Here is a 25,065-nt window from a genome sequence, read left to right on the forward strand (position 1 = left end):
GTCATACAGAATAATTTCACTGCCCTAAAAATCCTCTGTGCTTCATCTGTTCATCCCTCCCATGCCCCTAAACCTTGGCAACCACTCATCCTTTTACTGATTTTTACAGTTCTGCCTCTTCCGGGATATCATGCAGCTGGTGGAATAATGCAGTGTGTAGCCTTTTCATAGTGGCTTCTTTTACTTAGTGATATGCATTTAAGGTTCCTCTGTGCCTCTTCATGGCCTGATAGCTCATTTCTTTTTAGTGCTGGGATAATATTCCACTGTCTGGAAATGCCACCGCTTAGTCAGTCATTCATCTACTGAAGGACATCTGGGTTGCTCCCAACTTTTGGCAATTATGAATAAAGCTGCTATGGGCTTTTAAAAAAATAGTTTAAATGACATATCAATACTTTAATATTTAAAATATCTCAGTGATCATATAGCCTCAGAAAGCACAGTTTTCTGAGCTGGGTGTCACGTTGAGTGGTGTTAGAGTGCCATGCTGCGTGCTTAGGTGCTATGCTGTGAGGAAGGATGATAGGAGCAGATTCTGTAATCACACAGCCACACACAGCTGCACTTTGGCACCCAGGGCAGGCAAATAAAAAGGGGGCAAGATTTTTTTAGGGGAGATTCCTGGCAGATAGAGATTTTCTTCAGAATGTACAGATTTATTTTTGGGAGGTGGTTAGGGGCGACAGTTGTTTTAAGCAGAGTTTTGAAGGAGTTTGGTTTGGTGAGTGAAACAGTATTTCATTTTTGATTGCCTTTGTTTTTCCAGCAGGAAAGCTACTCCTGGTGTGTGGGCACAGACCAAAAGGATTTGGGCAAGACAGAGAGAGCTTATGTGTGCCCCCAGACTGGAGTTATACCACAGTTGTCAGATCACTTTGCAGCAGACCTTCAGACAGTCTCCTAATCTCTCTTGGGGAATTTGAGTTTGACCCACAGGTAGCATTTTTGATTTTGGTGGTACCCAGATGTTTATAAGGAACCTCAAGACACTATTAGGAAGGAGATTGCCCCATGCAATTCAGCCTTGCAAGAGCTTCCTGGATGATCCAGGGACAAGGTATCTATCACTTAGCTCTCCAGGTCTTTTCTTCCTAAAGCAGGCTTTGGAGCAAAGCCTGATTGGTCTTTGCCTATGACTGAGTTTCCCAGGGCTGCTGTACCAAACTACTACCAAGTTCAGCTTAAAACAGCAGGCATTTATCCTCTGACAGTTTTGGAGGCTGCTTCAAAGTAGGTGTCACTGGACTGAAGTCAGGATGTCCGCAGGGCTGCACTCCCTCCAGAGCCTCTAGGAACGCATCTGCCCCTTGCTTCCTCCAGCTTCTGGGGGCTGCCAGCAGGCTCCGGCCTCTGCCTCTGGGGCTGCCTTGCCTCCTCTGCTGTGTCAGATCTCCTTCTGCATCTCTCTTACAAGGACGCTTATGGGCCGGGCGCGGTGGCTCACACCTGTAATCCCAGCACTTTGGGAGGCCGAGGCAGGTGGATCACCTGAGATCAGGAGTTTGAGACCAGCCTGGCCAACATGGTGAAACCCTGTCTCTACTAAAAATACAAAAATTACCCAGGTGTGGTGGTACGCGCCTATAATTCCAGCTATTCGGGAGGCTGAGGCAGGAGAAGGGCTTGAACCTGGGAGGTGGAGGTTGCGGTGAGCTGAGATCATGCCACTGCACTCCAGCCTGGGCAATAGGGCAAGACTCTGTCTCAAAAAAAAAAAAAAAAAAAAGTTAAATGAGTGTGTTGGCACTCCCGTGTAATCCCAGCTACTTGGGAGGCTGAGGCACAAGAATTGCTTGAACCCAGGAGTTGGAGGTTGCAGTGAGCCGAGATCACACCACTGCACTCCACCCTATGCAATAGAGTGAGACTCTGTCTCAAAGTAAATAAATAAATAAAAATAAATAAGGACACTTGTGACTGCATTTAGAGCCCAGGACAATCCCCCATCTCAGGACCCTTCATTTAATCACATCTGCAAAGGCATTTTCATGTAAGGTAACATTGACAAGTTTTAGGGGTCAGGACCTAATAAATTTTGTGGGCCAGTATTTAGCCTACTGTCTCCCAGTTTCAACAAGGGTGGGGCAGCTTATGGACGAGAGTGTCAAAAAATTCAGATTCTGTCCTACAGGGATCATCTTACCCTGCAGCTGAGTTGAGTGATTATTGAGAACATACTACGTGTTGATGCTGTTGCTTAGCACTGTGGGAGATACAGAGATACATAAAACTCTGCTTACCCTGAGATTGCTTGTGGTTTTGTTGGAAGAGAAGACGTGTGTGTAAAATTAGTCATAAGAGAAAGGTCGTGTTTGATCCTGAGAGCCAGATAGTGGTACCAGCAGTGGGCATCCAAGCCCGTATCTCCCAAATATTAGATTTTGTAGTCTGAAAACTGGCCCACAGATTTATTAGGTCCTGACCCCTGGAACTTGTCAACGTTGCCTTACATGAAAATGCCTCTGCAGATGTGATTAAATGAAGGGTCCCGGTATGGGGGGTTGTCCTGGATGAGCTGAGTGGGCCCTAAACGCAGTCACAAGTGTCCTTGTAAGCCTCTGCCGTACCTGTTCTCTTGATAGGCATCTCTGTGTGCTGGAACATTTGACCAGAGAGAGATTTCGGTGATCATATCCATATTTGACTGTTTCCTATTCCATAATTTGTCTCTGTCTCTGAGTCTTTTCCCGGGAGCCCCCTCTTACAAGTGCACCTTTCTGTGTTTATTCTTCCCTGTTGTGCTTGGATGATCCCTTTTTCTATTCTTCAGTGGCTTTTTCTCCAATAAAATAGCAATTTAAATTCTTGAAGGGAAACAATTAAATAATAATGTCTCTGGGTTAACAAGTATGATTAGAGTCATCTAAATCAGTGATACTCCATGAGAATAAAATCAAGGAGACTTAAATTTACAGTAGATGAATCTATGATAATATGCTGTACCGTTTTGGGTAATTTAAATTTATGCTAGTTCACTCTGTCTACATGAATGTCATATCTTAGTGTAAATTATGGAAATATCCCTATAAAAGAAAATTTTTTTTCTGTATATGTTTTAAGGGAACCTGAATTTCTTTGGGTTGTAATGCATGATACTGGTAGTATTCTGGGAATACCTGATGTTCAGCTTATCCCTGGAACCCTGGTTATCTTAGTAAAATATGCAGCAACAATATAGAAGACAATCCTGAATTTTCCACTGCACAGTTAGGGCTTGATTCACGGTATGACTTGGGCAAATTACTTAACTTTTTGAAACCACACTTTTCTGATTTTCAAAATAGGACTAATAATGGTTTCTGCCTTAGGATTATTAAGATGATTAAATGAAATAATGCATGTGCAGTGTTTAGAACATTGCTTTAAAGTTTGTCTTTTCCTTCTCTCTCCCCTTTTTTCCTTAAAAAAAAAAAAACATGTTTGTGGGCTGGGTGAGTTTATGGGCTCCCTTTAGTGCAGCACTTCTAAGTAATCACTGTTCCCTCTGGTTCATTCCGTTGAGCACATGATGACAAACATTTCTGGGGATATCATGTCACCTTGGATATAGAACAGTCTCCTAAATTACATTTTATATGACAATGTCTCACTGTATTTTTGTCCTCTTGAATTGTAGCATAGTATATTATTTCTTGCAGCAAAAAGCAAAATTAAATAAATAAGTGATTAAGTTGCTGGCTGTAGGTGATACTGATTCATGACATGACTGAGGATTACTTAGCCATCACATTGAATTGATGACAGTTGCCTTCTAAATATTATCTTTAGTCACATCCCTCGAATGTTTGCAGTGACTTTCACTCCTCAACTAGAATATGCACATTTACATACACATGTGATAAGGCTGAGGAAGGCTTGTGGCTCAGCACAATTTGGTCTTGTATGCACAGTAATCATTCTGGAGTTTATGATTCTGTTTTATTAGAAATTCTCACTTGAATTTCAAGAGAATAAAAGAGGATTCCTCCTACACAAAGCTGCTAATTGTTTGCACACTGTGTGCATCCCACATGATAAGCAGTTTGAGAAGGTGCCACATCAGTGCCTTTATCCAAGTGTCACCTCCTGTCTGCAGTTCCCTTAGCAGGGTGAAGGGAGAGAGATGCAAAGACTGAGCTTGGCTGAAACAAATGTATTTTTGTCCCCTTGACTTCTTGAATTGCAGCATAGCATATAAATAACATTGGTATATTTCTTGGCTGCTAGACAACAAGGTATTTCTTTGACAGATTGATGCCTGAAAAGAAAAATACAGTATGTGCTAATGAATCAAAACATTTTTTAGTACCTTTGTGTATACTAAATGTATTTTAGTTTCTATTTGGAGCTAGTTGCCATTTACTGTGGGTTTGAAATGCCCTAAGTTATCTTCTATAGATGGGTAGAATCAATTTACCCACACATTGACAGCTTTTACAGATAGGTCCTGTAACAGATATAATTAAGTTAAATTTCATAAATAGATAGGCAGTCTCCTCCCCAGTCCTGGTCCCTTTGGGAGGTGAATTGGGGTTGGGGTGTTGGAGAGTTTCAAAAAGGCTCTCTGGTGTCTTTTTTTAAAAATAAGATTTTAAGAGTTTCAGGGTCAGCTGTTCTCAGTTTTTCTCAAGATGGTATCCAAAGTAAGGCTCAAATTTATAATTTATCCTCCAAATGCTTAAATGGTCCATTTTTGATCTGCCAGATATTACAATGACTAGCTCCCCAAGGAACGATCAAGAATGTGCCAATGTTTGGGCAAGATTTTTATCTAGCAAAAAGAAAAAAACCATAAGAATTGGAGGTTTTACTTTGAAAAGTAAAATCAGCCACGTCCATGACTTAAGAGACTGTACATGTTGTCATGGGTAAGAATTTAGATCTTGGCTCCACTGCTTACTCACAGTGTACCCTGGACGAGTTACTAGGCCTTTCTGTGTTTTACTATGCTCTTTTGTAACACAGGGATAGATAGCATCTACCTTATAAGGTTGTTGTGAGGATTAAGTGAACTAACTTGTGCAAAGCTCTTAGAATAGTGCTGGGCACAGAGTGGTGAGTGCCTTGTATATGCTAATAGTTGTTGATTTATAGCTTAAAATTAATTGTGTGATGCAAATAGGAGGGTTACCACCCCAAGCTTAAATGGAAGTTTTGCAGCACTTTGCACTCTTGAGGATGTATCTGGGTTTAATACTACCTTCCATCTAGTGCACCAGTCTTCTCCCAGGCTCATCCTCCCGAACACCTCTCAGTGTTATCCCCACTTTGCAAATGCAGTAGCTGGGCTCACAGAAGTTAAATAACTACACCAAGTCACCATCCAAAAAGGTGCAGGGCCAGGAATAGAGCGAAAGACAGAATACGGAGCCATGGTCTTTTTGCTGTCTTTCTCAGCACTCAGTTCTCAGAATTACTCAGGAATGAGAGCAGAGAAACTCTGTATAGGCCATGCTTGGAGTTTTTTTGCACATGGCAGTCAGAGAATCCCAGCTCAGTTCAGTGCAGTATTACCGAATTCCAGTATATGCTGGGCTCTGTTAGGTGCAAGGGGTTCCAGGATGAATGAGTCTGTGGCCCAGTGGACGAGGTTTGCCCCTGTGTGCAGCTCTGTCTGCTTTGCTAGATTTGCTCCTCAGATTCTAAATTGAAAGTATGTGCATATTGCTTGATTTACAGATTATTAGAGAATTTTTTTCAGTTAAACTTTGTCCAAAATAGACACTAAGGGCAAAGGAAACTGGTATTTTTACAGCAGGGTGTATCTCATAAGCTCTGAGAACTGTACACGTATAAAGAATCTTTGAATTGCCGAGTCTTAGCCCCACATTTTATACAGCACAGAAATATAGCACAGAAAGCTTAGGTGATTTCCCTGGGGTTCCATAGTGTGTTAGGCACCAGGTTCCTTTAACTCTCTCAGTACTCTTTCCTTTCAACTATGGAAGAGCTGAAATGATTAAATCAATAAAAGAATGACAACTTACAGAGCTCATTAAAGTGTCTGAATATATCAGTTTAGCCCAGAGTATCTGAACTCCTGGGCCATTGCTATTCACTGACTCCTTCTCCTCCTCATGTTCTAGTAAAATTCAGCCCATGAATATAGTCATTAGAAGTTGAATTTTAATGAAATTGGGCACTTTGATCAATGGGAAGGTTAGAAGTTATGTGGGAATCATCTATATAGTTTATAGCTGTGACTATGTAGGCCAGCTCCTAAGTGCCCCCTGCAATGTGTCACTCTCTCTGGTTTTCTTTCCAGGGAGGTACCCTGTAGAATAACAGTTTAATTTACCTCTCAGACATCTGCTGTCTTTCAGACCTTATGCTAGTTTTGTGCATATCTTCATGATTCCTCTAATAATGCATTGGATTATAAACTATTATCTCCACTTGAGAGACGCTCAGAGAGGCTAGGGAGCTTACTCAGGGTCAGAGGGAGTGCAGCTGAACAGTTCTGCCAGGGTCCCTGTGATTGTTGGAGCAGCCTGTGCTTTTCAAGCAGTTGTCTGTGAATCATACGATAGAAACGTGTTGGGTATTTCTGCAGCCTTAGTTCTAGCCATTGAAATATCATGGAGTTGAATGCAGAATACCCATTAATGTTTAGGATGACCAAGAAACTGTGCCCAGGCCCCAAGCCCAGCCCTGTCATCAGAGGTGAGTTACCACTGGTGCCATGCCCTTTGGTTCCCTACAGGCGCCTTATAGAGGTGCCCACCCGTGTGCGCTTGGAAGTGTGATGGAACGCATCACGTCCCCTTGTTGCCCCTGCCCCAGTGATGGAGGATTCACTAAGAACTTCAGCATAGTGAGAGAATGTAACTGAAGCTCCTGGGTTAGTGCTGCTTGGTGTCCCAGTTACTTTGTAGATTTCAGAATCTTTTGTTGTCTAGCCTGAGGATTACTGTTGATGACACAATTTTCTTTGGGATTATAGGCTTCATGTTTCATACAACCGGCATATACATAAATGGCCTCTTAAGTGTATCATGTCTATACATTGGTGAATAGCTTCCCACTAGATAATGTTTTAAAGGGGAAAAAAAGAAGTCATTTCTAAAATCCCAAGAGAGTGTCCCCGTTTTGAGGTTAGAGCAAGTTTTTTAGCCTTATTTAGTCTTGCATCTTGCTCCTTATGCTACCTTTCATTGCTTCATGAAGTTATTTTTTGAGGGACTCTTTCTAACATTCCATCCCACTTTTTAAAGCTCTTTCATATACTTTGTCCTCACAGAATAGAACAGGGTTTCTCAAATTGCACACACTGAACTCTGCAACACAACAGTTCCTTCATTGGAGACCAGATGAATTGAACCACTGGCTTTCTGAAAATAACTGTATGCTTTCCAGTTGGCCAGCCTTGGCAGAGACCCACTGCTCCTCCTATTTCTCAACAGTCAATTTAAAATATTCACCAACAGTAGCTTAATAACATTCGATAGTAACTTGCAGCAGCCTTTCATATACCCTGACATCTGAGATATGTACCAGTTTATGAAATAGAATGTGCAGATGGTCTTAGCCCCGTTTTCCAGATGAGGACCCTCGTCCAGGGAAGGATTGGTGCCCATTTAGCTAGCTCTTTCCCAACAAGCAACAGTACCCAAGGCTCCATGCCCCAGGCCTGGGAGGACCCCTCCCACGGCGTACTTCAGATCTCCACCTGTAAGTTTGAACACATGCATCGAGGTGATGTACTTCTTGGAGATAGTGCTTTCCTTGTCTCTTCTACCTTGTAGTCATCAGTAGAGGGCATGCAGTGCAACAGAAGCAGGTTTCAGGACTGGGACTAGGGTGAGGCAAGAGAGGCATCAGAGTGCAAAAGTGAAGTAGACACCTGCCGTCAGCACTGGGCAGCCCTGCTCCTGGGGCCTTACTTGACTCATCCTGGTGGGTTTTCCAAATGGCAGGGGTGCACAACCACTTCTTGCAAGCATGGGCACTTGAATTGTAGCCCATGTACACAGTGATTCTTGGAAAAAGTCCTGAGTCATGAATGGAACTTTTCTCTCCCAGGTTGATCTTGTGTTTTGAGACATAAAGAATCAAAGGTCGGTGTCTAGGATGCTCATTCTTATTGTCTTTGGTAGTTTGATTGTTGAAGGCTTTTGACACGACATTGAAGTGAATATTTGGGGCATTTTGCTCCTCTGGGCTTTTCTCTAAAGCACCCTCACATTTAAATCCCTTTCGTGTTCCTGGGCTTTCCTGGCTTTGATGCTAGCCCCACTGTGTGTTCCCATTTATAGCCCTATGTAGCCTGTCTCCTTATTCTGGAAACTGTGTAACTTTTGCTCTTGATCTTAAACACAACTCAGTCTTGCAAGGAGCTCTGCCTTTGGTCTCAGCTTCTTGGGTATTTCCCTGGCAGCCACATAGTGAACTATGTCACACTCTCTGTTTTACCCATTAGTAAGGAAATACTCTGGTACATGGAGCTTTGCTTGCTGATCTTTTTCTAAGTACTCTGGGGGCAAAAGGAAAAGCAGCTAGAGGATAAGGACATAACTTTCTTCAAATTAAGCCATCCTGACCCGTGGTAGAGATTAGCCACTAAGAAATAGTGGAAACAAATAACTCTTTCACTCTTGAGTGTTAGTGTGGAAGAGATTCTGGTTCAAATCCTAGTCCTGCCACTTCCTAGTTACAGAAACTTACATTACTTTTCTTTTGATGTTTCAAGGAGATAGGAGTTAAAAATGAACACCAGATTACGAGAACATTCTTATAGAGTTGCCCAAAGATGGAATGGACACCTTCCAGAGTGGAGGGGAGTAGGATTGAACAGTAGTCCTCAACTGGGAGCACTTCTTCCCCCTGCCCCCACACCTGCCTCCCAGGGACGTTTGACAGTTTTGGATTGCACAAAACTGAGGGGTGAGAGTTGCTGCTATATCTAGTGAGCAGAAGCCAGAGAAGCTTCCAAATACCTTATGAAGCATAGGACAGCCCTCGCAGAAAGAATTATCTAGCTCCAAATGTTAATGATGCTGACTTTGAGATACCCTAGTCAGCAGTAACATTTATTGGCCAGGGGCAGTGGCTTATACCTGTAATCCCAGCACTTTGGGAAGCCGAGGTGGGAGGATCACTTAAGCCCAGGACTTTGAGACCACCTGGACAAGACCCTGTCTCTACAAAAAAAAAAACAATAGCCTGACGTGGTAGTACATGCCTGTAGTCTTAGCTACTCAGGAGGCTGAAGTTGGAGGATTGCTTGGACCCAGGAGTTTGAGGCTACAGTGAGCTATGTTTGCGACACTGCACTTCAGCCTGGGCAACATAACAAGACTCTGTCTCAATTAAAAAAGAAAGAAAGAACATTTGTTGAATCTAATTTTCCCATTTAATATCAATGACTGTGCAAGATAAAGTGGTTTTTATCCTCACTTTGGATGAGATTGGCCTTTGGTGATTGAGAAACCTTCCTTTGGTTGTTCAGCTACTTCTAGATAGACATGGAATTTTAAACTAGCCATCTATGTGTCCAAAACCCATCCGCTTTCCACAAACCCATTATGTAGTTAGCTCCCCATCACTGATGATGTTCAGAGCTAAGCAGGGTGAGCAACCACCTGAAAGAGGGGATGGATGAGGATACAAGCCTAAGATGTATGTTGCACTAAATGACTTTTGAGGTCCCTCCTAAGGATCACATTCTCTGGTTCTATTTTGAAATCGGATTTGTCTTTTTAGCCCCAGTGTTAAGAGTGGCAGCCAGATATCCCTTGGCCATGACCAGTGAAATCCCTGTGCTTTGTGCACCTGTGAATCTTACTCCTATTAATATCCCAGCCCTATCAGGCCAGAGAGCTGGGGTTCCAAACAGGGACAGCCAGAAATGCACCATCTTCTGCATCCCATCTGCATTCCGGGCCCAGGCAGTTATTTTTACCTCCATATGTAAATGGGCCCAGCGATTTCTCATTTAGGAGAACAGCAGAGGCACAAGTGAGGAGAGCTGGAGAAGGAGGGGAACCTATCATATACTCTGAGATTGCAATTTAGTATCAGTTTGCTGATCAATGTCACTCCACTAGTTTAATAAGTAATTATAGTTTCTCTTTTGTGAACAAGGAAAACGGGTAGCTTCACCCAGTGGTTGTCAGCCCTGGCCAAAAATTAGAATAAGATGGAGGGCTTTTAAATCACACCTACAACTGAGCCCCTCCACCAGAAATTTAATTTTCTGAGGTGAGGCCTGGGTACAGTGATTTGAGAACTTTGCAGGGATTCCAGTGTCTAAGCAGCCTGGGCACCTCTGGTTAACGGCACACCTCAGTGATGCGCATTCTGCTCCAGTACCTGCTGGTGTTACTCTGTCATAAAGAGACTAGAAAAAGAGTGAGTTGGGCCCTATTTCTCAGCGTGTCTTCAGTGGATTGTAGGGAGAAGGAGGCCCATACTCTGTGCCTAAACGAGCACCTGCTAGACTCCGAAATCTTGTTAATGGAAGTTTCTCCTCATCCTTGGACATCCTTGTTTTGTATGGTATACTTTCAAAATACATATAATCTTTGGCTTAATTTGTTTTACAAAGCTTTGAAGTTTTCCTCTCCACACTTTTCTCATCAACCTGGTGTGTGGAAAGAAGGAATTTTTCTTTTCCATTGCTGTCATCTAAAATTGTTATGTGGTGTCGGATGGGGAGGGGAGGGAGCCGGGGGACTTAGCTTTAACTACTTAGAAGTTTTCAGGGAAATGTTTTTATAACAACCTAGTTAATGGTTTGACTTTATGATAGATTCTGTTCCTTCATTATTTTGTTCTCCAGTGGCTTTTATACCCAGCAAAGTGGGCCATGGTGTATGATTCCAGAAGGGTGAGGAGTACGTCTTTCTTTGGAAAGGCAGGGATGGAGGGTTGTGATTTAGAAAGCGGAAGGAGGAAAGGAGAGCCACAGAAGGCAAGCACTATTCTCATGCCAGATCGGTTTCAAGGAAGAGGACATATGGAAGGATCTAGAAAATGATTTCTCTAGAATTGTCCATGTCCAAGTTCCCTGGAATGTCTTTGTATATCCCCAGAGCTATGCATTCTCCAGTTTGAAGAGCTCTGCTTTAAAAGATATCAGGGGTGGGGGGGATGAGGGGGGTGAAGTAAAAGAATAAAAACTATTCAGTTCCATTTGTTTTCTCTTTCAAGCTTATACATTACTCATTTCATTTTTATATTAAAATATAGATGAGGGAAGAAGGGCACATGGCAAGATTTGGCAAGTGTAATCCATGAGGGGATATGGAGTTGGGGATGGCAACATAGTGTACTAGGATTTTTGAGGAGGGATTCGGGGAGCCTGTTCGTGTTTTCCTTACAACTCTGGTACATGAAGTACAGGTTCTGCATCATGATGGAAGACTGCCTGGGATCATGTTTGGGCCACTCCCTGCTAGCTCTGTGACCTTGGGCAAGTTTCTTTCTTCTTCTTCTTCTTTTTTTTTTTTTTGATTATTTGAAATGGAATTTTGCTCTTGTCGCCCAGGCCAGAGTGCAATGGTGCGATCTCAGCTCACTGTAGCCTCTGCCTTTTGGGTTCAAGCAATTCTCATGCCTCAGCCTCCCAAGTAGCTGAGATTACAGGCACCCGCCACCATGCCCGGCTAATTTTTGTATTTTTAGTAAAGACCGGGTTTCACCATGTTGTCCAGGCTGTTCTCGAACTCCTGACCTCAGGTGATTCACCCACCACGGCTTCCCAAAGTGCTGGGATTACAGGTGTGAGCCACCATGCCCAGGCAAGTTTCTTAACCTCCTTATAGCAGTGTCTGGCACATGATAGATGAGCTACAGATTGGCTTGTTATTCCTTGCAATCTTGAGTTTCTCCCCAGAGTAAAGCTGGAGCTTTTCCCCCCGCCAACTTTGATGGAGTCCACTGGGCAGAGATGTGATTTCAGCCAAAATATGGCTAAAGGAGGAAAGGATCTGAGACAGCCAGGTGGAAAGGGCTCCCTGGGAGAGCCTCTGACAGACCTGCACACTGGGAGGAGTGCGCACTGGCGTGGAGCCTTGGGAAGTTGGAGCCATTTGCAGCAGGGAGGAGCCTGGCCTCTCGTCTTCTTGGGTGGTACCTAGGATTCAGTCTGCAAGGCAGGAAGCACGCTAGCAGGACTCCAGCTTTGCGGAGAGTTCCTGCTTTCCTTTTTTTCCTTTTTGTCCAATAAATCCCATTTCTCTCACCCTTTAAATTGTGAGCCTAATTTTTCGTGGTCATGTGACAAGGACCCCTTTTTAGCTGAACTAAGGAAAAGTCCTGCAGCAGATCTAACTAGGATGCCAATGCCTACATTGAGGCTGTTTAATGGAGAGTTTATGGAAAGTTAGCTAGTGTCTTTGCGTAAACCTGTATGACTCTAGTTCAGAGTCTTCAGTAATTACAATTCAAGAATAAAACCACACGGCACTTCTATTCCCGTGTAATTTGTTGTTGCTGGCTTGTGACATTCCATATATCCCAGCTATGAAACAGCCAGGCAGTGGGATGGACTGTGAGGTTCAGATGCCTAGAGATTTGTGAGGAAGAGCTTTTAGCAATAAATATGAAAATGAAATCAAAGTAAAAGCTGGCATTGAACCCCTGGTGTACTTAGGCTTACTTTTACCCAAATCCAAATCATTTCTTGACACTGCATGGTTACTAAGAGTGTCTGTCATTCAGTATTTCAGATTAAGATCTGTTCTTTAGTAGCTAAGTTCAGAGAAAAAATATAGGATCTAGAAGTATCATTGCTATTTTTTCCTTGATATGTTTAATCTGGTATTAAAATTGCTTGCAGAAGATTTGATTTTAAAAAAGTAGAAAAGAGACACTTATCCTGGTAAAATTATCCTGAAATCTTAAGAAATTAAGACAAATTGCGCCATAAAACCAGAAGCACAAAATTAAACAATATTATATTAAGAGAACCCAGTGACACATTTTCCTTCTAAATTAACTTTAAAATTAACTTTTAAATTAAGTTCAATCTCATATCAGTTTGCTTTGTAAGAAGTAGAATATATGTACATGTTTGCCTTATTTTTAGCATATTATATTCATTAAAATGTTTTAGTTTATTCAGCAAATATATTTAGCATTTCTTTCACAAGAAAGACAGTGGAGGAACAATTAATAACAGGACCCCATTAATACCTGGGGGGTTTCTACATCTGCATTTTTTTGCAAAAATAGAATAGCCTTATAAGAAGCTGTCAGTGGCATTTGTGCAGCTGGACAGCTTTGGAGCAGATGTAACAGTAACTGTGATGCCAGGCCGTGCCCCAGAACCTGTAAGCATGACAAGCTCTGGCTTCTTCCCTCCTTTGAAAAGGTACAACATTGAAGAGGCAGTCGTTTCCCCTAGATCTGTAACCAAGCACACCTGGTGAAAGGGGAAGACATCTCTTCACAGAGAGGAGAATAAAGGTAGTGACCGTCAGGGTGACAGGCAGCATGGACTGTTGCCACCTGTGCTGCAGACAGCTTCAGTGCCTGGATGGTGGTACAGCTGGTTCTGCGCTCAGTACGAGTCTCAGGCAGTGGTCTGGCTGCGCCTCCCTTGGGCTGCTTCTTCCTCCACTGTCCTCCACATTTGCTTTGTGTCCACGTCAAGTCAGTAATGTTGGTCTGCAGCTCCCATCCCTCCTGATGGGCACTGCACTGAGGCATTAGTGGGCATTACCTGATGCCGTCATCACCCAGTGAACAAACACCTGCTGACAAGAAGCGTCCCTGAGCGGAACCCTTCTGCGGGGACACTACACCTTCCGTGTCCTGAGTGGGCCGCACCCTCTTGGTGCTCAACTGGGTGACTTCGCGCTGTCCTCAGCGCTGTCCTCGGTGCTCTCTCTCCAGTCAGCTCTCCTGCTCAGGCACCTTTTTGGGACACAGTCCTTGCCAGTTATTCTCTGTTTAATGTCCTCATGTGTCTTCACTTGCCCTGGGAGACTGTCGTCTTGAGAGAGCAAGCCATATGGGACCCTGAGGCCTGGCCTCAGTTTCCCTCCCCCCCACTGCCCATGGGGACACGCCTCATCAGTGGCATGGACCTTTTGGTCAGCGAGCCCTCTGCTGGATGCTCCCGTGCTGGCCACTCCTGTCCTGTTTGCTCTGTCCTCCCTGCAAACTCCTCCCTCAGGACCCTGCTTGAAGTTATGACCTGCACAGTCATCCCTGGCCTACCCTTGGCACAATCTGTCACTCCCTCAAGGTGTCCCTGCAGCATTCTGCTCATGCCTCTGCTACGTGGCAGAACTCTGTTGTCCTATCCTGTCCAGAGCTCCAAAGCCCCCAGACCCTGTGGCTGCTGAGCACTTGAACCATGGACAGTCCAGGTGAGGATGTGCGGGGAGAGATGCCTCCTGCCTGTGGCTGAGCCCTGCCTGAAGGAGCTGATGAAAAAAAGCTCCTAAGCACAACAGTGCTGCTCACCTGGGCATCTAGTTGGCAGAGTCCTATCCCAGTGTTCGCACCCCCAGTTTCCTGGGTCTTAAGTTCAGATTATCAAGTGCTCCTATTGCAAAAAAAAATGGTAATTCTTGTGCCCCTTAGTTGACCCCGCACCTGGGATATGCTTATACTTGGAGTGGGGCAGAGAACTGAGTGTTCTTGAACCACTTCCACCCAACCAGAGGGAGGTGGGGACATCAGGTACACCTCATCCCCTGATGTTGCAGCCGAGTACCTGGAGTCACCAGGACTCCCTCTGAGCCCACAAAGGAGTGTCTTCTCACCACCCCGATTATACTGGTCTAGTTATGCTTTGGGGTTAAAGCAAGGCTGCTATTGCAGGGCTGCTGCAATCCTTGCAAGCACAGTTGTTCTTTGCTTGCGCTTGCTCTCGCTCTCTCTCTCTCTGACTTCAGTTTAACTTTTTAAACTTCAGTAATAAGTGTTCCTCAAAATAGATGGTCTTCCTGGTTATAGGTACAGCCAGCAGGGTTGAGTTCTGCTGCCTTCCAGCATGGTTTTCCTGGGGCCTGTAAAAGTCCTGCAAATTTGCTCTGACACTCTGTTGACATGGAGGTCTTGTTTGTTGTTATAAAAAAGGACCAGTGTCTCTAGGACACATCTTACTGTGTAAAACTGAATGGCAGATTTTGTCCCTTACTTCTTAAAAACTAAATGGCAGAGGAGCTGGCCATGTAAAAGCCCTGTGTGGGTTTACCAAAAAGTACTTGAATTTTGTTTGGGTTTTGTGTTCTGGTGCATACGAAGTGAATTTTGGTAGGAGTATATGCATTCAGAGAATATGTCATCACACTTTTTTCTTTATTTGAGTGCCACTTGGCTCTTATTTGATTAAGGTAATTTCAGTGACATATTTTGAAGCAATTCACCTTGAAAGGCAGAGGCACCGCCCAGGTGCAGAAACCTTCCTTGGGTTATGCAACCCCCAGCGTGGGTGGAACCGCACTCACACTTTACCTCTTCCTGAACCACAGCCCTGCTCTGACTGCGTGATAGAAACTGATGTGCCTGACAAGTGGAAGGAGGAAAAGGAACATTCTTCCTTCCTTTTCTCTGTAATGCCAAAGCTGGTGTCATGCTTTACTGAGGGCCTCTGTCAGCACTGGGGCCGGCCAATGGAGCAGCTGATGGGGTAGCTGCACTCGCTAGTCCTCTGGGAAAGCCCAGGTTGTTTTTCTGGCTTAGTGTTAGAAGCAGCTGTGATGTTTACCTCGATCTGTAACATACAAAGATCTGATCATATGCTGTCTTTGCTTACATTCTATTATTGTCTGACTTATGTTCCAAATTCTTTACAATTCTCTTCTATTTGTCTTAAGAAACTCTAAACCTTTTTTTTTTTTTTTTTGGAAATCACTGCTTAATGATTTTGAGGATGAAACCCCAGACAGTTGGTAATAGTGGGTGGTTTTCATTTTCTGTAGTTGAGTGGCTTTCTAATTCTTTCGATGGCACACAAAAAGAAATTAACCTTAGGTCACAACTTAGTACACACATTTATATATGCATGAAACTAAGATGAGTTCCTCAAACTAGCACATACCTGTGTTTTATGTAAGGCACTGATATTTTCTGTTCTATATTATGCTTAACTTTAAAAAATACTTCCTGTGTACCATTTGTGGGATTGTAACTCACAACTTAAAAAATATTACCTTGATGCGTAGCTCCAGGAATACACATGGTTCATTTTACCAAGAATCACCAATTCTTTTGCTCTGTTACCCCGGCTGGAGTGTGGTAGCACGATCATAGCTCCTTGCACCCTCAACCCCCTGGGCTCCCAGCTGGGGGTCTTTAGGACCCCAGCGTGACCTGTGGGTAGCCCTTCCTTCCTTTATTGCTTTTGTTTCTGCATAGTCAGATGCTCTCCCTTTGAGCTTCCATGTGAAGTTCACTGTGCACCCAGCCCTGCTACCACCGCCTCTGTCTTGAAAGGAATAGGGTGGGGTGGTCATTGGTGTATAGTAAGATTCGAATCACATCCTTCAAGTACAGTTCTACCCTAAAGATAAGAGTCCCTGTGGTTTTTGTTGTTGTTGTTGTTGTTTGAATGGATGTGTTCTTTGAGAAATTGAGTCTTGAGTATTTTGTGAGGACATCTAAGCCTGGCGTCCACGTCAGTGCTGACAGCTTTGACCTAGTGTGCACTCCCATCTGGGGAAATGCCCACAGGCTATAATCTCTTTCACTGGAGCAATTATAATAGCCCCCGGGCTTCAGGTCCTGGTGGCATCCACCCTTGGTGGCAGCATACCCCTCTGCATGAACAGAGCGCCCACTTGTCCCCTCCTTCTTACTTAATAGTGATTTTTAAAGGGGGGGGGTGGCAGTCCTGAATGTAGTTCATCAGTATTTACCGCACAAGCTCTAAAAGAGACAGTGTTTTATTTGTATATTTATTTAACTTTTCCAATATCGGAATATGAATTTTTGTTTCACCTGATAGGACACGTTTCAGGGACTCCATTCTACATTGTGATTTCACAGGAAAAATATTTGATGGCTCATTAGAAGGGAGCATTTATTATTTTGTTACTAAAAGGCACATTTTCAACCTTGAGAATTGGATGGCAGGTAATGGCATGGAAATTGACAGCATTTTACCACTTAAAAATAACCACAAGAAATACCAGTGTTCACCGAATGAGTTGAAGTTAATTTGGTTTTGTAGGCTATTGTAGTTAAGTTGATGCTTGATGGAAATAATTTCGTATTGGAAATCATTAAAAATTGATTTGATTAATGCTTTTATAATGTTGGTATGAGATGTTGCACTGTGGTGGTGATGACCTAAGGGTGCTGTGATGGCCTCAAACGTTGTCCCTCCAGGGTGCACAGGCAGGATCCCGCACACTAGCACACCTCCCAGTTCCTCTTACCATCAAACAGAGGTGTTCCTTCAACATGCCTGCTCCTCCCCGTGGCATAAAGGCACCAGGAGGTCCTCTGATCCCCTGTTAGATCTCCTCTGCGGTGTTGAAGACATTTTTTGTTTGTTTGTTTTTGGGATGGAGTCTTGCCCTGTCTCCCAGGCTGGAGTGCAAGTGACGGCGATCTCAACTCCCTGCAACCTCCGCCCCCCGGGTTCAAGCGATTCTCCTGCCTCAACCTCCCAAGTAGCTGGGACTACAGGCATGAGCCACCACACCCGGCTAATTCTGTATTTTTAGTAGAGATGGGATTTCACCATATTGGCCAGGGTGATCTTGAACTCCTGACCTCGAGTGATCTGCCCCCCTCAGCCTTCCAAAGTGCTAAGATTACAGGCGTGAGCCACTGTGCCTGGCCATTTTTGTTTTTAATCGGTGTAGTGTCCCTAACCTAAATATTTTCCATGGCCTGAACTTTCTGTAATTTTAGCAACAATGGGATGCTTTGAAACCTAGATCTCTCAGCCAACTACATCTTCCATTGACTGGTGAAACACTAGTTTAAGCCAATTCATTTTGACCATGTGCATTTCTGTACTTGATCCCTATTTTATTTCAAAAATAATTTCCATCTCTATTCATGTAAACTAATAAGAGCCTTCTGTTTCCTTTAATGGCAAATTGTCTCATCTTTCACTGTTTTAAAACATTTTTTTAACATACTGAGAAAACGTGATAAAAGGTATAAGTGCAGTTTCCTGGCTTTGCAGTACCTCAGGGAATTCGGTAAAATGTATTCCATTTGAGGAAAGGAACGGTTGGAGTAGGAGGTAGTGTAAAGATAACATAGCAAATAAGCATTTTACCAGAACCCTCTGAAGTCTCATCAGACTGTGCCATCATCAGAGTCCCTCCCTTCTCATCTACACCGTTTAAAGCCAGCATCCAGTGGGAAGCCCAGAGCTGGTACTGCCTTGCTTTCCTGCCAGTTGCTGACATATGGCACACAGTGTCAGTTAAGGGCACAGGCTGATGGGCATCTTGGCCACATACCTCTCTGGTTTCCCATCTGTAAAATGGGCACAATCGTTGTACCTGCCTCTGAAGGTTGTTGCGAGGACTAGACGCAGCCTTGGCACAGAGCCCACAGAGAGTGAGCACTGTGTAAAGACTGGCTGCCAGCCGTTAGTACTGGGTGCCTGTCTTTTGGTGTCTGGGCAAAGTTTTAACCTGTTTTGTCAGTTTAGAACTCAGATGTCTCCCTGGCAAAACAACATGGGTATGTAGATATTTTGTGAAGTTTTGTTGAAATGCACTTAGGTTAATGATTCATGGGCAGCCTTTCAAAGCTATCAGGCTGTGAAACAGCTTTGAATAAGATTGTCTTGTCCTTCTGCTGATTGTCTTTTCCTTCCCATGTTAGCAGCCATAGCAGGAGGAGGCGAGGTAGCAAGTGGCCACACTACTCTGCTCACATTAAGCAGACAATTTATGGTCAACATTCAGTGAATTTCTTTTTTTTATAGTACAGTTTACTGATATTTATATTAGCTTTAAAATTATAGCAAAATCAGGCCAGGCATGGTGACTCACGCCTGTAATCCTAGCACTTTGGGAGGTCGAGGCGGGCAGATCATTGGAGGTCAGATGTTCGAGACTAGCCTGGCCAACGTGGTGAAACCCCATCTCTGCTAAAAATACAAAAATTAGCTGGGCGTGGTGGTGTGTGCCTGTAGTCCCAATTACTCAGTAAGCTGAGGCAGGAGAATCGCTTGAACCCAGGAGGCGGAGGTTGTAGTGAGCTGAGATTGCACCACTGCACTCCAGCCTGGGCGACAGAGCAAGAGACTCTGTCTCAAAAAAAAAAAAAAAAATAGTGAAATCAGCCAAATAGAGAACTAACAGGCATACTGCCTAACTCCTTGTGTAACTGTCATTGGTGTGAGTCACTGGGGCAGCGTGATTAGGTCTGTGAGCTGGATAGCAAGACTGTCATTATTCTCAAGGCCTTCTGCTGACTGCTGCTCTTGGTAAGACATACAGAATCTATGGGCACCTCCTCTTACCGCTTTATGCTAGATGAGGCGTCTCCACATTGAGTTGTAGCAGATACAGCTAAGAAAGTAAAAGAAATGAAAATCTCATCAAAAGGATTGGGCCTAGTCTCATTCTTCATGCATACCCAAACCGTGGTAACTTTGGTTTTTTTTATTATCCAGTATGGATTGTTTAGAGGAGACAGATGGCTTTCCAGTTCATCAAATTTTTTCAATTATCTAAATGGAATTCCTACGCTTGGAGCAGGTCATTTCAATAAATCTCATTCATATTTACCTGCTGCTTCCTTCTAAATGGAAGAGAATGTTTTTCAAGTACACTTGAAAAGTAGCATCTGTAAATTAGAAACTTTCTCTGTAAACTAGCAGAGTAGAAATAAGAGGCCAGGATTCAGCACTAGGTAGGCTGGATTCCTTCTTGGGTGGCTCAAGCTAGCTTTGGGGCTGGTCTGATCACATCTAAAGAACTGCCCAGCTTTTACGCATTTTGAATGTGGTGGAACCAGCTGCATATTTTTTTTTTTATATGAGAGCGGCAAATAGTCATTGTGTTCCAGTTTGCTTCTCGGGTCATCTAAACATCAGAGGCCATGCCACAAGCACCATAACTGAGGGATATAGTGTGACTGTGGTCTGTCGGACACCCTGTGGTCCAGGCCAGTGACCTCTGAAGCTGAATCATGACTTCCCAGATGACTCCCAGAGCCTGAGAGGGGACTAGTGCGTGTCTCCAAATGATTTTCACCTGGGCGTCTTTGAAGTCGGGAGAGATACGTGCAGTATGGTAGATGTGGAGAGGGAGAGGCATGGTGTGTCCAAAAATTAGCAGGACCTGATCCATAAACGTGAATTCTGAAGCAGTGCACTTACTAGATTAAAAAAACAGTGTACTTACTGGATTTAAAAAGTGTGTGTATTTTTTTGTGAGATGCAGTTTGTAAGATACATTGATAACTAGGCCATATACTTTTTCCATTGGCTCTCAGCTCTCAAGAAGCTCTTTAGTTTTTAGCATTGGATCAGTAAACACTTATTAAAATGTTCCCAGCATTTGTTTGCCATCTTCTCTTTCAGCTGGGCCCAGCTGCGCCCTCAAACCCTCTGTGGCCCTGCCTGTCTCTTCCCTGACTGATCATGTTCTCCCAGCTTCTACAGAGGCTTCCATAGCATTGTGCTTGGTAGCAGACACCAGACAGAATCTCAGCCAGCTCAGTCCAGGCGCACGGGCTCCTAGTCTCCCGGGGTGTGGTTACTCATGTCTCCTCGGGGCCTTCCGCCCTCCACATTCCAGTGCCAGGCCCTGGACCTTTGTCTCTGTTCATGATAAAACATTTTTAGGAAATGCTGACGCTCAGTGAAGGAATGGAAACACTAACTCTTTGTTCTCTTCCTAACAGACACGAGACGACTTCCTGGGCCAGGTGGACGTGCCCCTTAGTCACCTTCCGGTAAGGACAGTCTCATGTTTGATGCTTCGTGCTGGGGGTTTCTAATTGTTTGTAGTCAGCGTATTTTCAGAGTGGTATTTCTTCACCACAGTGGAGAAGGCTGAAATGAAGCATGTGTGCTGTGGCCCTAGTCCTTTCTGGGAAGTGGTCCTTTCAAGGGGATGGAGGAGAAGCTGGCTGTAAGAGTAGTCAAGGGTGCCTGAGTCGTGCACTTGCGTTCCCATCCACCAGCTCCCTCTCTTTTCTGCACTTCAGCTGCTCCACCTTTGTGTATCACATCTTACAAAACAGACACCTCCTTCACTCAGGCCTCCCTTCTTGTCACTTACTGTCTCTGCATCCTCCGGGTCCTATCAGATGTTTGCGCTCTTTGTCTGGAACCGCACATGCCGTTTCTCTTGGATACCTCTACACAAACTATAATAGCATTTCCCAGATTTTGGTGTCTGGCTTTCTCAGGCAGCATGGTGACAAAAGAAGAGCCTGTTCATTCTGAGTGAACTTGTCAGCTGGGAACACCCACCCTCGCTGGAACACGCAGAGTTAGCATGTGTGGCGCTGCCATTTCTCTCTGCTCAAAGTAGCGGAGCAGTCGAGGCTGTTGACTAGTGACAGGCATTAGGGCTGTCACCGGAAACAGGAGGAAGGGCAGACAGAATGTGTAGGTAGGACCTGGAGGCCTTGAAAAAGGTGGATCCCCATCTCCTATTCCAGCTTCAGTTTTCCGGCTTGTCCCAGCCTTCCTCCTGGCCTTCTTCCCTGGGCAGCACGACGTGATAGAAGTAGCAGCTAAGAGAGGAAAGGCGAATGTTTCTGCCTTACAAGGGCATTGTGTTATTTTTTTAAATGCTTTGTGTGAGCAAGTAGCATAAATAGTCTATAAAGTAAAGTGACTTAATCCCCTAGCATAAGCTTCCTGCTGTGTGGAAATTATGGCTGTTTCCATATGTTAAATACCGAGAAAGATTGTATCTTACCAAGGAAGCTTTGAAGATGTGTTGTGAAGGAAGGTGATAGCAAGTAATTTACTCTTACTCACTCAAGGGAGCTGTTAAGGAAGAAAGGTTGCAAGGTTCCAAAGGACTGGAAGTGAAAGTGATATTCTTAAAATATCTTGTTTGTTTCTTTATAAAACTCTGAAGCTCCAGGGTGCCACGGGAGGGGCCTGCCCGGGGCTTCTGCGTGAGACCTACTCCATGAGCCATCAGAAACCTGACTACTCTTCTCAGGTCACATTGGGAGGATGTGACTGTTTCACCTTTTGTGAGGAAAGACCTTGTATCCTTCTACATTGGGAGGTCTTCTGTGTATGTTCTTCAGACTGAAGCTGCAATCCTGTCACGCTTTTAGACAGTGTTGGTTGATGGGCCAGCTCTTTTATGGACGTCTCCAGCTACCCTTTCCCTAATGTAAAAACCATATCTTGGCCAAGGGAAATTATTTTCTGAGAGGCAAATATTCTAATATTCTCTAAGAGGCAAAAGTGACATATCTAAAAATCTTGCTCCGACATGCTCTTTTTTGAATGAGTGAGCAGCACTTGGTCTTGAAAGGTTGAGTAGGGCTCCCAGAAAGTAGAAAAAGGTTCCTCCTCTGAAACCAAGTCAGTAGAAAGAATAGTTTAGCTTTGGATTCTGAGCGGAGGCAGGATCTTCAGTGAGCCCTCAAAGAAGGAAGCGGTGCGGAGGCGCAGGGCAGGAATAGAAGCCAGCCGATTACAGAGGGTAGAGCCTTGAATGCCCAGAGAGGACCGAGTGCCCCTAGTTACTCGTGTGCCCAGAGAGTAACTTGCAGTGGCGTGTTTCACCTCCATACTTCCAACTGACTAGCTGTTTGCAGCCAACTATGGTCAGGGAGATGGACCACAAAGAAAACAAAAGGAGAGGCATGAAGGTATATTCTTTATTCATGTGGCGGTAGAACCCAAGTTGCATGTTCTGAATGCACGTGGCTTTTGAATCCAGGATTTCAGGTGCTCTCGTGTGTATGTTTGGTCATGTGTATAGGATGCTCATGGGGAAATTACAGTGGCATTCTATTTTGTGTGATAGCACACAGGTGTGAGTGTGGAGAGGGTGGGAGCATATGAGTGTATTTTGTGGAGTGAATTATGGATGCTATGTTCTTGATTAGTATATGACCATTGTCAAGGTGGATTATTTACAGTCTATGGATTCAAAATTTGTCAAAACCACCAAATTTTAGATGAAATAGACCAGGCACAGTGGCTCATGCCTATAATCCCAGCACTTTGGGAGGCCAAGGCAGGAGGATCGCTTGAGTCCAGGAGTTCAAGACCAGCCTGGGAAACATGGCAAGACCTGGTCTCTATAGAGAAACTTAAAGATTAACCCAGCATGGTAGCACATGCCTGTTGTCCCAACTATTTGGAAGGCTGAGGTGGGAGGATCGCTTGAGCATGGGAGGTCATTACTACACTGAGCCATGGTTGTACCACTGCACTCTAGCCTTGGAGACAGAGCAAGCTCTCCTTTTGCTTTTACATTGAGAGACCAAGAGCAAACTTAGCTGTAACTGTACCATCGTTGACTTTTTTCAACTGCCGTTTTCACATTTGTCTGTTAAATTCAGTGCATCGTTGTCTAAAAGTTCATATGATATTTGATAACTTGTATCTATTAATTATTTAGAGATAAAGAGAACTCCGAGATCTGTATTAACAGTGTGAGATTTCTGGCAGGTGTCTTCCTGTTGCGTCTGCCTCTTGACTTGTCAGCTCTGTCTCCCCTTCCCCTGGAGCCCTCAGTAACCCACCTTTGCCCAGCCACAAAATCTCTTCGTCCCTGGGAAAGGCAGTGGGGCAGAGAGAGCTATTTTAAAACATTTAAGTTTTTCTAAATCCCAGTCATGTGCCACTTAAGACAACCATGGCGCACTCTGGAATTTAAATTTTCCTAGATGAGGCATTTTCAGGGTGGTGGTATTATTTGATGCCCTGCCTGTACTTGGAGGTAGCTCAGCTGATCAACATCTTGTGTTTATGGCTCTTGTGTTTATGGCTGGTAGCAGGTAGCAGGCTGATGGTTCCCTCTCATGAGTGCAGAATTCAAAATCATGGAGTTTGGAGGGACTTCAGAGACACTGATTCACTCCCAGTATTTTCCAGGTGGAAAAGCCTGGGCCCAGAGAGGGAGGGGACTTGCCCAACAATAAGCAGGTCATTGGTGGTGCTGGATCTGACCCTGGGTGTCCAGCATCGTTGTGAGCCTGTGATGTGGTCAACGGTGTGGGCATGGAATGGATTCGCCCAAGGCTTAGGTGCTTGCAATGGTTGCATCCAGGTTTCAAGTCTAGAGACCCAGCAGGGCCCTCTCCTTCCATTTGTCTGCAGAATCCTTTATCTCACTCCATTCCGTAGTGAGTGCACCTAGGCTGAAAGCAACTACTCTCTTTTAAGATGAAAGTAGTGTGTATCCAGATTTTCTTCTGAATGCTTTTACCCTGGAACGGGGGCAGCATTGTGGCTATTGTGGCTAATAGCACTGTTTGCAGCAGTTTAAGATGGCTTTCCACCAGGAACATCCTCAAAGCCATCCTGGGAGTCTCCACTCAGCTCTGCTCCAGGGAACAGGATCAGATTGGAACCTGGATGAATGCCAAGAAGAATCTTGTAGTTATCTATAAGATTATCTTCTAATTCAGGCTAGAGAATTTCAATGAACGTGAACTTTCATTTTAATGCCCTACCTGTTACTGCTTGGCATTGAGTTGGCAGTACTGACAAATGATATGAACGTGTAGAATTGGCCAATGAACAGGGCCAGTGTTTGCTGAGTGTGCCAGGTGCCCTTGAGAACTTAATAGAAACCAACTCAGTTGATTGGTTTGATCCTCACAACAGCCCTGTAAGTTATGGTTACTGCCCCATTTTGTAGATGAGGACACTGAGGCCAAGAGAGATAAGGAACTTACCCTTAGCCACTCGGCTCTGTAAGTAACAAAGCCAGGACGCAAACCTAGGAGATCTGCCTTTTGACCTGTGTGGTATCAGTCATTTAAGCTGCATAGGGTATGGACAGACTCAGGTTCAGAGTCCCTCTGAGCTCCGTGGTTTTCCCTCTTCACTCTCTTGCATGTTCTCTGCTGCTCCTGGATTGCTCATGCCCACTGGTGATCCTGTAGGCTTTGTCATACTGTTTGATTTCCTATGTTTAAACTGTCCTTTCTCCCAATTCTCCACCTCTCAAAGCCTTCCCATCACCCTGTACTGAACTCCACATCCAAAACCAT

General features: G+C 44.3%; 1 protein-coding gene across 17 annotated transcripts in view; it reads left to right on the forward strand.

The window, feature by feature from the left end:
• The window catches only part of NEDD4L (NEDD4 like E3 ubiquitin protein ligase), a 364,635-nt gene that overhangs the window by 258,345 nt on the left and 81,225 nt on the right, over positions 1-25,065 (forward strand). For all 17 annotated transcript variants that reach the window (XM_054460560.2, XM_054460562.2, XM_063653750.1 and 14 more), the window contains one exon: positions 20,764-20,814. In XM_054460560.2, the coding sequence (XP_054316535.1) occupies positions 20,764-20,814 (51 nt within the window). The remainder of the gene's footprint in view (positions 1-20,763; positions 20,815-25,065) is intronic.

Source organism: Pongo pygmaeus, chromosome 17, assembly GCF_028885625.2.
Source record: "Pongo pygmaeus isolate AG05252 chromosome 17, NHGRI_mPonPyg2-v2.0_pri, whole genome shotgun sequence".
Classification (NCBI taxonomy): Eukaryota; Metazoa; Chordata; class Mammalia; order Primates; family Hominidae; genus Pongo; species Pongo pygmaeus.